Source organism: Rhagoletis pomonella, unplaced genomic scaffold (genome assembly GCF_013731165.1).
Source record: "Rhagoletis pomonella isolate Grant_MI unplaced genomic scaffold, Rhpom_1.0 Rhpom_scaffold_00003, whole genome shotgun sequence".
Classification (NCBI taxonomy): domain Eukaryota; kingdom Metazoa; phylum Arthropoda; class Insecta; order Diptera; family Tephritidae; genus Rhagoletis; species Rhagoletis pomonella.
This window is the reverse complement of record NW_023458557.1, coordinates 10,142,053-10,158,108: the sequence shown is the minus strand read 5'-3', so window position 1 is coordinate 10,158,108 and position 16,056 is coordinate 10,142,053. Positions and strand designations below refer to the sequence as shown.

The 16,056-nt window shown below is 33.7% G+C and overlaps 1 protein-coding gene across 1 annotated transcript; it reads left to right on the top strand.

The window, feature by feature from the left end:
- The first annotated feature begins 13,561 nt into the window (after window positions 1-13,561).
- LOC118736022 lies at window positions 13,562-14,646 on the top strand. The gene is made up of 4 exons (XM_036466129.1): window positions 13,562-13,580; window positions 13,648-14,211; window positions 14,265-14,559; window positions 14,616-14,646. The coding sequence occupies exons 1-4, from the start codon at window positions 13,562-13,564 to the stop codon at window positions 14,644-14,646; spliced, it is 909 nt and encodes a 302-aa protein (XP_036322022.1).
- The last annotated feature ends 1,410 nt before the right edge of the window (window positions 14,647-16,056 follow it).

Here is a 16,056-nt window from a genome sequence, read left to right as displayed (position 1 = left end):
CTGTCGCTGGGTTTACGTTAAAATCATGAATACATATAACATATCATCGTTTGTTTGCAAAATTGGAAGCTAAATTCATTTGTGCGGCATTTCATCTTACTCTCGTCTTCTCTTTGTGCAATCTTGTATTAGCTCTGATCCAGTACTCAATGAACTTACAGGTTTTTAAACGAACTTGCAGGAAGCTACAAGAAGATAGATCCCGTACTTTGTCATGGACCGTTGCGTTATCCAGGCTTAGTCACTCGGGAATGTCGGGGTTCTTTCTCCTAGCAATCCACCCTAGTATGAGCATATATAAAAAGTATCTCATGCACTACGGAACGAAACCGACAAAAAAAACATTCATTCATAAAAATGTCAAGAGAAGTTGCATTCAGCTCTTATTCATGGAATACGGACGGACTCTTTAAAATAGCACAGTAAAACAGACGGACTTCGGAACAGCAAAAAAAAAGATATGAACTTAAGAGAAACTCTATACAAAGGTCATCTACCACTGACCATAACACAAAAAAAGGTACTGCGCGAAATGACAATAGGCGTAAACAAAATAAGTTCATCATACCTGAGAGTGGAGGTCTGGAATGTTGTTTCGCCTCCATATGTTCTCTCTATCCCTGCCCTACCAATGTATTGAGAGTTTACTCTTAACCTCTCCCTTACCCAACCAAAGCGAACCCATGCCTACCTAGTTAACTCACAAGACTTAATTACAATGATCTACTCTTTATTCATTATTTACTTATTAAAAATTCATGATCGTTACATAACTACCTCAAAATAACAAGGAAAAATAAAGAGTATTTTTACTTGAGTCTTCTTCACTAAAATTTTAAGAGTACATATGTACATTAAAGTGGTCCAAAAATGTATGTAAAAAAATAAGGTCGGATTTTTAATGGCGCCACCCCCTAGGATTGTTCTATATCGAAAAAATATACCCCTATTTTTTATTTTAAAAAAAAAAATAGCGAGTGCTCAAAGCGCTCAAAGTTTTCCATGTATTTTATATGAGGGAAAAAACAACTTTTCGTATAAATAGTGCAGAATTCTTGAAAATCAACAGTTTTCGATCGGAAAACCTTTCTTATCATCAGGAGATTCCCAGTAATAATACGCAATTGTCTCTTTAACCATTTTTTCATAGGAATTATATTTTATAGCTCCTCCAAAACCCCTAGAAAATGCAATGGAAAAATCTTTAATCATAAAAAATGGTTAAATAAACAATTGGATATTAATACTGGAAGTCTCCTGAAGAGAACCACAGTTTTCCGATTGAAAAATATTGATTTTTAATGATATTGATTTCTACGAAAAATGGTTTTTTCTCCATATAAAATACATGGAAAACTTTGAGCGCTTTGAGCACCCTCTAAATATTTTTTGAATTCAAAATAAAAAATAGGGGTATATTTCTTTCGATGTGGAACAATCCTAGGGGGTGCCGGCATTAAAATTCCAACTTAATTTTTTTGGACCACTCTTATGTACATGCATATATGTAGTTGCGTACATTGATTCATATATTTATTTATGTATGTACATATGTTACTAGGCAGAGGCTTATTTGTATATTAAAATGCAAGGAAAATGGTATTTAGAATGACAATTCGGCAAAGCTTAAAGCAAATAATACAAACAATAAGAAAAAAGTGTAAGCAACCAAAAACAATTACCTAGTGAGTAACACTAGTCGTTGTTACTACTCTCATAATTTTGTACCTTATTACTAGGTGAGATATGCATATTTATATATGTTTGTTTAAGTACTCACATTTTTGAAGGGTGCTGCAACGATGTTTGCGCAAACAGGTTGTCGTTGTAGCAGATTAAACTTTTAATTATTGTTTATAAATATGCGCATGTAATTGTTTTTGACTTTTATTTTTTCAGTCAAAAAATAACGGTTAAAATGTGACTTTTATTTTTTCCGGCAAAAATAAAAGGCTTAGCTAAATAACAAAAAAACCTTAGGTCTAAATAAAGTAAATTTAGTACCAATCGATTCGTCTTGACTTCTGGATTTCAAAAATATGTAATTTGTCGATGTTCGGGTTCTGACTCAGCAAACGAGCTGCCGTTTGATGCCCGGGATAGCAACATATTAAATGCCAATTCTTAATGAAGATTCGTGGAGTATTTCTTTGAATGTTTTCTATGTAAGTAATCTTAGCAGACGAATGTGCCAATGAAAATCGTAAACGTGAATTGTTGGTGAAAATGTTGGACCAAAAAGTTTCAATAAAATATATAATAATTTTGGGCGGGACGAAGTTCGCCGGGTCTGCTAGTATACATATATATGAACATGTATGTTCATCAGTTATAAGCGGACCCAGTTAAAATGATTTCAGTATTTTTTAAATTTTCGCCTTGCTTTTTATCAAGACTACTAAACATATGCCTAAAACCATGCTACGAATATCGAAACCACTCACAACAAATGAGTTCATACATATGTACCCTGCAGTAAAATTTAGAGACAGTCTGTTAAAGCGCTAGAGAAGGACAGTTGAAACTTTTGGTGTGCTAGTTGCGCTCTATTGAGAAGTAAATGCAAAAATTCTCACTTTTCGAACAACACTACAATAGCTCAGCGGGAAGACCTCCGACTCTAATATCGTTGGTCGCGAGTTCAAATTGCGGTGGAGGCAGTTGTGATTTTCAGATGTACTAAATTTAAATTTTTGAGTACCGCTAAAAAAATTTAAGAGAAAATGATCAAATTTAATATAAATAAAATTAAAAAAATTAAATAAAATGCAATCTGTAAAAGAAGAGAAAAATATCAAAAAATCGAATAATCAAAATTGTGTTAATAAAAAAACTTACTGTCGCAGATCTGTCCAAAATGAGAACAGTTCAGAAAAGAAAAATATCAAATAATCTAGTTTTAAAATTTTTTCTCATAGAAAACTTATTGTCCGCGAATTGTCGAAAATAGAACCAGTTCAGAACTAGTTCGAACGTTCTGCAGAGGTGACAATTTCCACTTCGTAGGACATCGCCATGTAAAAAGAGACAGTTAAAAGCATTGCGTTGGGATAGATCGAGAACCAGTAGCGCCTCTTAAAGAGCTATTCTGCGCTAGGTCTGAACTAGAGCGATTTACTGCAGGGTATGTACATGCAAACTTAAGTATGTGTGCACCAGGGTGTCCAGATTTGGCGATTTCGTACCAATTTGGCGATTTTTTTTTTGATATTTGCGCGTAAAAATTTAGGAAATCGCCATTGGCGATTTTTGGCGATTTTTTTCCTTCAAATAAATTTTTCGGAATTATAAAAATATACAAAACTTAGTTTTCCACGATAATTTTACAGAAGAGGCTAATGAACTACGTGATTATTAAAATACTGTAAAAAATTTTTGATCACCCTAATCGAAGAACTTTTGAAACGATTACCTAGTCAATTAAATACTTTTAAAAAAGCTTTGATTTTGTCACCAGAAAAGTGCAAGAATCACAAGATGGCGAGTTTCAGGTACCTGCCAATTCACTATTTGACTTTGAAGGATAGAAAAGCAGCGGAAACTGAATATTTAGATCTTTCAACTTTCCCACGGAATAACTTTTCTCAGGATCATTCCATCCGACTCTGCAGAATTTTGGATAATTGCTTACAGAGTGAAAACCGCACGGGCAATAAAATGTTGGAAGTAAATTCCTTTTATTATCCTTGCCGTACTCACATGCTTTGTTAAGCGCGTTTTTCCAGTAATGAATTCAACAAAAAGTAAGATTCGAAATAAGATGATGTTGGAAAGCTTTGATTCAATAGTTCGAATAAAGTGTTATATGAAGGATAATAGTTTCTGCCGCAAAACGTTTCCAATATCAAACAGTATGTTATCTAGGTTGAGTAGCACAATATATGACAACAACAGAAATGCAAATCATTCAGACACTATCGGTGATTTTAAAGAAATTGTGGAAATAGCTGATCTCGCCTTATTATAGGGTTTATTTAATTTTTAGCGCCGAGCTCTTAAAAGCGGATTGTGCGATTAATCAATTAATATGAGTTATAATAAATTTAATAATTGCGCAGTCCTATTGCAAAATGTGTTTAAACAAATATTTTTAAAAAGTATGCGTATTTTTAAAGAAATTTGTTTGTACATCACTATTATATAAGTGATTTGTGTTATTTATTATTATTAATTAGGCGCACAAAGAAAATCACACAATTAGTCACATGGGGTCCCCAGTGACCCCAATAAAAGTGCTGAAAAAAGAGTTTTCAAAATAAAATAAAAGCAAGTGTGTATTAACAAAAATATTAAAGTACTCAATTATCATTAACTTAAAAAATAAAAAACATAATTTCGACTTCTAACTTAAAAAAAAAAAATTAAAACTTACTTCCGCGAAAAAATGTTACGTTAGTAGGCGCATGGGGTCAGCACTCAAGCGAGTAGCGACACATGTGTACACGGCGATGTTCTAACCGTAACTAAATAAATAAAACGAAATGTATTTTTACATAAATATTAAAGCGCTTTATTATAGTTAACTTTAAGAAAGAAAGGCATAACTTTGACTTCAAACTTAGATACAAAAATAAAAACTAAAAAATGTTACATAATTGGTCACATGGGGTCAGGGCTTAACCCTCTTGTAGGCCAATTTTTTTATGAGTTGAAAAATTCAGGAATGGGTGATTTTAGCACGAGAAATCCAAATATGATGTCCATTTCGATCTGTAACAGTATCTTTTTCCTACAGGGGAGAAAAACCAAGACCGTCTGGAGACGGACTCGCCGATATACTTACACATATTTTCAGCTTTCTCCTACACAATGTTGACCTACGAAGAGGCAATCCCGTCTGCAGATGGTCAAAAATGCAAACTGGGTTTTTATATGTCGGCAAGCCGGTCTGTAGACGGTCTGTGTTGGAAAGCAATTTTTTCCATTTCGAATGGTGACATAATTATATAACTTATACAAAAATGCGGTGCTTTTAACAACGAAATCCACCGAAATTTTTTATATCAAAAAATTTTTCAAAAGAAAAAATTTCTATAAATACGAAATTACTTAACAGCAAGAAATAAGTAATTTTAACCGTGTTTTCAAAATCTGTAATTCAATTGTCGATTAAAATGAAACGGATTGACACAACGAGTTAAAATTTACACCGCCGTAAAGGTACGATTTTTGTCTAAAGATCGTGCATTACGAATATAGAAAAAAATTATTATAGGCGCACTAAAAAGGTGTTTAGTAACGACCGTATGAAGGCGGTTCAGCTTACTAGAGGGTTAAAAGAGTAGCGACAAATGTGTACACGCCGATGTTCTGGCCGTGACTTATTTACGTACACCGCGGGGAGTTAGGGAGCTAGACAGAGCGCGAGCACGCTCCAAGCACTCCAAGACATTTTTTTTTTTTTCAACTTGAAATTACCTTGACCCCATGCGCCTAAATAAGGGTTAAAGGTATTATATTCGTTTTTGGTTTTAAAAACTATATTGTAAGAAGATCCCATTTTTAAAATAAAAGATTTGTTAAATCGATTTCATGAATTTCATTAAAAAAAATTGGCGATTTTTGGCGATTTTTTTTTCAGAAATTGCGCTTTTTTTTAAACAATCTAGACACTCTGGTGTGCACATAGGTACACAACAGTATGCAATCGCGGAGTTCGCATAATTGGAAGTAATAATCAATTGTGCAGCAATGGCACTTGACCAAAGTATTTCCGAGTGTACTGCACCAGCCATACATTGACGGACGCACAAGGATCCTAGCACACAAAACTTACTTACAATGGCTGCACTTGTCGTAAAACGCTCCTTTTTGAATACAAATCATGAATAACTCTAATACTCTGCAAAGAAATATGTAAATTATTATTTTAATTGAAAATATACAAACATACTTGAATTTGCGCAATAAGAATATGAACTTCCACGAAACAATCGGAGAAAATATCGGCAGTGTTGACCGTTGAACTTTTTTACGAAGACAATAGCTTTGTTTCTTAACAGATAATTATCACAGATTTCTGCTGGAAAGCGTTTCTTAACCCAAAAAACTAGCAGAAACTAGCAGCTCTCTCTCGTTCTTACGCTCTCCTTTTTTTACTAGCAGAAACTAGCAGCTGTCAAAATGGATAAACAAAAATTCACGCCAAATATTTTCACTAGTCAAATACACCCATCAGCTGATTACTTGCTAGTTTCTGCTGGGTTTACGTTTCTTTACTTTTTCGTTAGTTCGTTCTCTGTGAGCGTAATTCTTTCAATTTTCTCACTCTTCTTCTTCCTGATAATTATCTACTAGAAAAAAAAAGAAACAAAGCCAATATTTCTCCTTGTATTTTAATAGTAGTTTCTATAAATCCAGCAACACAGGCTAAAGGTGCGGGCCCGATGCAAGCCGACTTTGCTTCGATAACTGTCAAAAATAATTAGAACAATACTAAAATGTATGAAATGAGAACAAATGGCAGCTTTGCTTCAAGCACTTGAAGTACGGCGAAGTTTCAAATAGCTCAATGTTCTATTTGACAGCGCTTTTGACAATAGAAATTGTAACATATCTGCTGTTCATTTGTTTTGATTTGGTGTATAGCTTCATTTACGAATTTCGAGCGATTAAAGATATTTAATTTGATTTTGAGTTTTTCTGCAGAAATGTTCGAAGAAAATTTAACAAATGCCATTGAAAAGCACCGGTGTATCTGGGCCAATTGTGTTACAGGGAAAAAACAAAAAAGACCTGGCGCGATGTGTCTCCTGTTGTTGGGGAATCTGGTAAGTACCAAAAATCATGATACATGCATGTGCTATAACTAATTGTATATACCTGCACACGTTTTCCATTTAAAGAGGCTGACTGCCGCAAACGGTAGAAATCCTTGCGTGACCGCTTTACTATTGAGTTGAAGCTACAGCACCAGCCTAGTGGAAGTGCTACTTCGTTCAGGAAGAACTGGGCGTATTTTGATACTCTGTCTTTTTTAAAAGGAACTGTTGCGCCCAGAATGTAAGTAAATGTACGCTTAAAAATATGGAAACCACTGCGCTTACACGTATATTTTTGTAGCACAACCACCAACATTACTACCGAAATAGAAGACTCTGAGTGTTCATTTGCGTTTGACTTCAACGAAAGTGGCAATCTAGTTTTAAATAGTCAAACAGAAGACTCGGAACCTGTTCCTCTTAAACGTAGGAAGCGAAATGAAGATCACGACAGCAGAAGATTCAAACGCCTAAAATCAAAAGTAATACGTTTGTGAATGAGTAACTTTAAGAAGTTTGAAATTGTATTTTTAAGTTTTATGCAAAATGTGAACCGCAGAAATGCTTAAAAAGCATCAGTGTCTCTTATATCTATACTATAGTAGAAGAAAATGTGTAATATGTATAACAAAGTTGGAAACCCATAAAGGTTGCGCTTATGAGACATCAACATCTACTATTGTATAAAAATAAGAGACACTGAGACTTTTTAGCCATTTCAGAAACTACACTGTGATTCTTCTAAAGTACAAATGAACTACATTTCTTATGTTTAAAATTTTACGTAATATATGTGCATAAACAGCGGTCAAAATAATAGCGGCCCGATATTAACACTAGTTTTGACAATTAGTTTTTTAAATTTAATTTTAATTGTTTTTTTAATAAAAATATTGTTCATTATATAACAAAACCATATACACTTGTGTTCAGCTGATTAAATTGAGTGGCATTTTTACCAGTTTTGGCTATTTTTCCTTTGTTTATTTAACGGTTATAATTTTTTTATAAGAGTTTAGCATATTACGTAACCATCCCAACATAAATCCACATCTCAAACTTTGTACAAAAATTATAAAAATCAACAAACTTTAACAATTACAACCAACAAATTTAAAAAAAGTTTTCAGAGTTTTTTGAAAAATCTTATGATGCAGCTTTATAAAAATGAAAATTTTAAAACTTTTGAATGTAGTTATTTTTTGTTGAATTTTTATAATTTTTGTACGAAGTTTGAAATGTGAATTTATGTTGGGATGGTTAGACTGGATGCTTAGGCTAGACTTTTATAAAAAAATTATAAAAATTAAATAAACAAAGGTAAAATTGCCAATAAAACAATTAAAATTGGATTTAAAAAACCAATTCAATTTTAATACGATTAAGTGGTTTTTGCTATAAAATGAACTATATATTTATTAAAAAAAAAAAAAATTAATTAAATTAAAAACAAATGCCAAATGTCTATATGTCACACTGCTATTGTAATGACCGCTGTTTTACATACAGTCACTCACAGAAGTATTCGTAAATTATTTTTTCAAAATGTTTTCCATCATAAATCTTTTTCGTTAATTTCCATTTAAAATATAGATCATTCTATAACAAAACCATATACTTCATTCTTGCAAACTTTGTACAAAATTCATAAAAATGAATCATACTTAAAAAAATGTTCATCAAAATTTCAAACTTTTTATACAGAATTTTTGGAAAAATTTACGGTATGCAGTTTTGTAGCCCATTAAATTTTAGTATAAGGTATTAACAAAATCTACTTATATGCGCAACACCCTCGACAAAAAAAATCTAAAAAATCATCAGTAATTTTTAGCTACTTGAGACTTGCACTTTATTATACCAAAATTGAACGGGCTACAAAACCGCATACCGAAAATATTTCTAAAAATTCTGAATAAAAAATTTGAAATGTTGATGAAAATTTGTTTAAGTTTGATTCATTTCTATGAATTTTGTACAAAGTTTGCAAGAATTATGTATATGGGTTTTGTTATAGAATGAGCTATATTTTAAAATTACGAATAAATATATAAATATATTTTAAAATTACGAATACTTCTGTGAGTGACGGTATGTGCAAACTATGTTTATTTTAAAGCGAAACTGATTTAAACTTTTATGTTATAAAAATATAAAATTGCTTTATAACACCGTACAAGAATACCAAAACATTTGAATTAGTCATATTTTTGAAATTTCAAAGTCCTTTGAAGTCTTTTTTTGTGTGTAAAATTTATGGTGCATTTACATGGTATGAAGCCATATGAACTGTTGATACGCTAAAATAGAGGGACTTCATGTTCTAATGAGGAATTCATTGATATCGTGTGGGATGCATATAATACAGAATCGGTATATGGTTTGCTGCTGCTCCGGTTCCAGAATCGGTATAGGGTTTGCTGCTGCTCCGACGCAAGCTTTGCTGCTCCGGAAAAAGATGTCGCTGATCGAAATCCAAGTTCAGAACTCAGATAAAAGCCGTAAGATGTCGCTGATGACAAATCCGAGTCCAGAACCGGAACCGATCACAGGGTGTACCGCTGATGGAAATCCGAGAAATCCGATACAAGGTGGTTTATATATCGAAAATTGTTAAATTGTATTGGTATGCAGCCAGAAATACCCTGCAAAAATTTGAGGACCAGGTGGTCCACTGGGTCGTAGTTTTAAAGTATGTGCAAAAGGGCCAGGTTGCATACTAGTAACTTGTTATGCTTACGTGGACCACTTCAAACGTAAAAAACCGATATATGTGTTGAGATCCACCTATTCGTGCCCCATCGGCAACATGATTCGGCTGCCGAATGTGCCATGATCCAAAAGGAGTAGTTGTCTAGGTGGTCCCATGTTATGCAGCGTTGGACCAGAGGTGGTCAGGTCCAATGACATCGCAATGTTAATGTTACCATATTTTCTCCATATACTTGGACCATTTTCGTTACTAGTGTTGGTTACAAGGTAGTGTGGTCCCGTACTAGTATTTAACCTAGTCCCAATTTTTGCAGGGTATATACAAACGTACATACGTACATAAGTATATACATATATAGATGCTCCACCGCTAGAAAAGTGTGTTAACATGCCCACATAGGTAATTGTTAAGTATTTATATATATATAGATATATATATATATATATATATATATATATATATATATACATACATATATATGAATGGAAAGGCCTGTTGATGTTGAGAACAAATAAAATTTAATTTGAAATAAAAGAAAGTTTTATAATTACTTATTTGTTTTGATAATAAGAATTTTAAGCATAAATGTCCACAATTATATGAAATATAGCTTTGCTGTTGATTATAATTATAGTTAATGTTCTTTCCTAAATACTTTATTATTTGCTTCGGAGGCTGTAAGTTTCCAAAGCTATCGAAGTAATCAATCTCATTATCGTTTATCCAGTAAGCTACCCAATGCGTTCCCGGACCCTTTGAACTATCCAAATTTATTATTCCACATTCTCTCTTAAATGGTTTACGTGGTAACGTGTCGGACATAAATACCCCTCTAAAATTTGGAATAAATTTTGAATACTTCTTTAAGTCTACATCGGTGAGAGGTCTTCTGGGTAGCTTCATTAAGAGTTTTTTTGGTATGGTTTTAAATATAATCCGAATCCCTTTTTATAAGGCTTTAAAAACATTCCTTCGCCCATTGAAATAGTTTCCATTGGATTATTATGACGTTTCGCCTCCAATAACTGCTCCTTTCCAGTTTTTATAGCATTGATTGTTTTAATAATTCCTACTGTAGCGCCAGATAGACTTCCAAGTGCTCCTAATGCTACGAATAATGGCGCTACTGGGAGAAATCCTCCAGATTTAGGTAATGATATTACACGTGGTGTTTTTATTATAGATTTTTTTCCTCTAAAAATATTATTTACAACCTTTCGTGAAATTTTTATTGGATCTTCTAAGTTATCACTTTTCTTTAAATTTTGTTTAGCTTTTTTTAAAGCATGTTTGAAGAGCTGATAACCAGTTTTTCCTCCCACTTTCTTAGTTTTACTATAAATGTTCCCCATACCGAATTTCGTTTTTGTCTTCATTATATTTGTAACTAACCAAGCATTTGTTTCTCATTAAGATTGCTATCCTTCGCTTTAACTCTTTCCCAAGCCTTCTCAATTAATTTTTTATCAGCAATATGTCGGTTAATAAATCTTTATTATATAAGTATGATATATCATGTTCTCTACAAGCAGCGTCTAGTGGATTAATCCCTCGATCTCCTCTTACTAAACGTTTCCCTAATTTCGTTCCAGGTCCCCAAAATTGATACCTAGGCAAATGAATAGGAAGCTTATTAATTATATTATTTATAAAACCTTTTCCGACGACTGACGATTTATGACTAAACCTTTTTCATAAATAACTCTCATATTTAGGCCTTTTCATATTAATAGTTTAAATATAAGTAATAAAAAGTATAAAAATAATAAGTTTATATATATTTATATTAGTAGTCAAAATGCGGTTTGTGAAGCAATGTAATACGTTAAATATTAAAAATAATAATAAAGTAAATAAAGCTCGACATAGCTCATTATTACCAAACTCAATTCGAGCTCTTATTGTTGGACCATCAAACTGTGGGAAAACAAATGTAATTATTAGCCTCATTGAAAGTCCAAATGGGTTAAAATTCAAAAACATCTATTTATATTCGAAATATTTACATCAATCAAAATATAAATACTTAAAACATCTAATAAACCCTATTAAGGAGATTAACATTTCAACATTTTCAAATAATGATGATGTGCTATCACCTGACAACGCAAAAGCAAATTCTATATTTATATTTGATGATATAGCTTGCGAAAAACAAAATCATGTTCGATCCTATTTTTGTATGGGTCGTCATAAAGAGATTGATAGTTTTTATTTATGTCAGACTTATACTCGTATTCCAAAACACTTAATTCGAGATAATGCAAATTTGATTATCGTATTCAAACAAGACGAAATGAATATTAAACATATCTATAATGATCATGTTGGAGCTGATATGTCCTTTAAGACTTTTTGCATTTTATGTTATAAATGTTGGAAAGAAAAATATGGATTTCTTGTATAAGTAAAGATGATTCTATCAACAATGGTCGATATAGAAAAGGATTTGACGTCTTTATAACCTTATAAAATATCCTGTTAGTAATAATTTAAACCAGTATATCATTTATGTTAAAAGTGAAAACTTATAAAATAATAAACTATACTGTTCTATTAAACAGCTAACTGCTAAACAAGACTGTTCTATTAAACAGCTAACTGCTAAGCAAGGCTGTTCTATTAAACAGCAAACTGCTAAACAAGGCTGTTCTATTAAACAGCTAACTGTTATATAAGGCAGTTCTACTGTTAAACTAGATACTTTAATCATTACTAATTGTATTTTTATACCCGAGCGCACTTGTGCACAAGGGTATTATAACTTTGTTCACATAACGGTTGTTTGTAACAGGCAAAACGAATCGAGATAGATATAGACAAATGTATACATAAATGATCAGAATGAAAAGAGAAATCTATTAAGCGGTGACTGTCTGTCCGTCCGTCCGTCTGTGCACACGATAACTCGAGTGTACTTCATTCGGGCGTAGGACGGATGGTATTGAAAATGGGCAAAATCGGACAATAACCACGCCTACCTCCCATATAACGGTAATTTTCAGAAATACAAACACTGCGATATTTTAGTAACTACTGAAGATAATTCGGGTGGGCTTTAGATTGCTAACCCCGGAGTTCAGCATTAAGGAAAATATGGGAGGTAGATGGGGGTCTAATAGTTCCCTGTGTGAAGTTTCAAAGCGCGCAACTTTATAGTTTTTAAGTAATTTGTTATTAAAGTTTGTAATTTTCACCAACTTGTATTGGACTTTTTCACAATATATAATGCACTTTCCACTAAATTTACACGTTATTTACACTCAATATACGCGCAGTTAGAGTGTGCACGTTCAAACAAATAAATACTTTTAGTATATTACAGCTTTTTTATAAAAAATTGATTGTTGTTTAATTTTATGAGAGTACATGCAGAATATGTGGAAATGGCAGCAGGACTGTGTTGCCATATCTAAAAAAACCAAGAGTGGAAAGCAAGACCAAAAGAAAATACGATTAAAAGGAAAATACGATTAAAAGGAAAATACGATAAGGTTATTTTGTTCAGATAAAAATAAATAGTAGGGGGATTGGGGTCATATTCCCCTCTTCCGGCAACACAGAAAGGAGAATTCTACGTAGTGAGGGTTATAATCCCTAAGTGCGGCCGAAGGCCGCCTACGCAGAAAGGTGTTCTATGCAAAAGGTGTTCGGCCCCTTTTCTTTGGCAACACAGAAAGGAGAATTCTATTGCCTGAGGGTTATAATCCCTAAGAGAGGCCGAAGGCCGCCTACGCAGAAAGGTGTTCTATGCAAAAGGTGTTCGGCCCCTTTTCTTTGGCAACACGGAAAGGAGAATTCTACTGCCTGAGGGTTATAATCCCTAAGTGCGGCCGAAGGCCGCCTACGCAGAAAGGAATTCTACGCTAAAATACTGTGGACGAAAGTAAAAATTATTATTTATGTTATGTTTTTGTTCCACAGAGATTTGTGACCCCTTTTAATGGGTACCACTGTGGATTGTACTGTTAGTTTTATTCAAAGTAACGTTTCTTTCTCTGCTTTGGTATTATATTCTTTTCAATCGTTATTTCGGCGTCGTTTGTGAGCTCTGGGTTTTGTATATAATTAATTATTTTAAACTAAAATGACTGATGATCAAGCAGGTATGTTTTTAAAGTTTTAAGTGCTTATATTTATACATCTAGTAAATATTTATCGTATTATTTAAAGATTTCAATACGCCCTCCACTAGCCGTGGTGTTCATCCACGAAATGCGACTGTGCTGTGCGTCGCTGAAGTACGCGGAATGTGGAGCCTTCTAAAGGTATCAAAGGCTTTTGATACGCGCGAAAAATGTACCGCTTTCGCAGAGGCACAGGGTCTAATTTTGACCAGAAGATTATGCCGTACGCATAAAATTCCAATGACGGTTTCACCATTGGGTAATAAAACGGTCGGCAGCTTTCGATGCCGCAAAGGGAGCTGCCGTTCAAGATCGGGCGTTTCTAGGGCCACTGGTACGTGGTTTGAAAATGCTAAGCTTCCACTACCAGACATTTTTTATCTAATGTACGCCTACGCTTCGCACTGGAACCAGGCTGAAGTTCGAAAAGAAGGTATTACCGAGGGAAGCGTTTTGTCTAGCGCCACCATCTGCGATTGGTACAACTACTGTCGTGAGGCAGTTGTTTTGTATCAAGTCGATCAGCAGGAGGTGTTAGACAAAATTGGGGGCCCCGGTAAAATTGTTCAGATCGACGAGAGCAAGTTCGGGAAGCGAAAATACCACAAAGGTACAAAAAATTTATTTTAAAACACATATTCTTTAATTTATATTTTGTTTTAGGCAGAAGAGTGGAAGGCCATTGGGTCTTAGGGATGGTTGAGGACGGCAGCGACGATCTGAGGTTGGAAGTCTGCCCAGAAAATGTCCGGTCTGCTGAGGTGCTCATACCCCTCATTCAAAAACATGTGGCCGAGGGTACAATTATTTGTACCGATTTTTGGAAGGCGTACGATTGCCTAGCGGACCACGGGTATGAGCACAGAAAAGTAAACCACAGCGATCCGGATAACCCCTTTGTGGCAGACGACGGCACGCATACGCAAAGGATCGAATCACAATGGCGTGTGATTAAAAGGTTTTTCAACCGAGACAACTATAATAATCCTCATAATTTTACGGATAAAATTATAGAATATCTTTGGCGCAAAACAATTGCTCGTAAGCATGAGGACCCTTTCCTCAAACTTATTGACGCAATTAAATATACATATAAGCCTTAAAAATGTGTTTCAGTATTTTATGGGGAATATTACCCCAATCCCCCTACTATTTATTGTTATCTGAACAAAAGAACCTTGTCGTATTTTCCTTTTAATCGTATTTTCTTTTGGTCTTGCTTTCCACTCTTGGTTTTTAGATATGGCAACACAGTCCTGCTGCCATTTGCACATATTCTGCATGTACTCTCATAAAGTTAAACAGCAATCAATTTTTTATAAAAAAGCTGTAATATACTAAAAGTATTTATTTGTTTGAACGTGCACACTCTAGCTGCGCATATATTGAGTGTAAATAACGTGTAAATTTAGTGGAAAGTGCATTATATATTGTGAAATAGTCCCATACAAGTTGGTGAAAATTACAAACTTTAATAACAAATTACTTAAAAACTATAAGGTTGCGCGCTTTAAAACTTTACATACACCCCCTTTAAAACCCCCTCTAACCCCCCCCTATTTTCCTTATTTCCGTAATCGGGGGTTACCATTCTAAAATTTTCCCGATAATTCACTCAAAATTGATATTTACAATAAATTTTAGACGATAAATAAGAATATTGAAATTTTTTGGAAAATGGGCGTAGCCACGCCCACTTATGGTTACAAGTGTATATCTTGGTAACCGCCGCACCAATTTCTTCCAAACTTGGCACAGATGTTGGCCCTGTTACAGCATACCAAATGGCCGAAAACTTTTAACATCGGACAATAACCACGCCCACATCCCATATAACCGTAATTTCGATAAATACGAAATCCTCGATAAATCAGTAAATATTAAAGCTAATTTATTCTAAAATTGATGGTTGCAACAATTCTTTACCAGAAAATACGCTTATGATAAAATTTTGGAAAATGGGCGTGGCACCGGCCACTTATGATCATATATATGTATCTCGCTAACCGTTCTAGCAATTTGTACCAAACTCGGTATGGTTATTGTGCTTGCCACATAAAATCAAAATATTGAAAATTGTTGAAATCGGACTAAAATTACGGCCGCTTTTCATATAACGGTAAATTTCAGAAATGCTTGAAATTTCAATTTTTCGAAATTTAAGGACGCTAGTTTACTTAAAATTTATACACCCCGGCTTATCATGTAGCGGTAGCTTTCGGAAAGGTGGAAAACATATATTTAATACTTGCGCCGGGTATTTAATGTTCGGCTCCGCCCGAACTTAGACTTTCTTACTTGTTTAATTATAATATTATGGAAGTTGATATTTAAAAAAAAAGTATAGGAGTATTCAGCTTGGTGAAACATTAAATGATGAGCTCTTAGAAAAAACGTTTAAACCAATAATTAAACCTTTGAAGGAAATTATAAATGAATTATAAATGAGAGAATA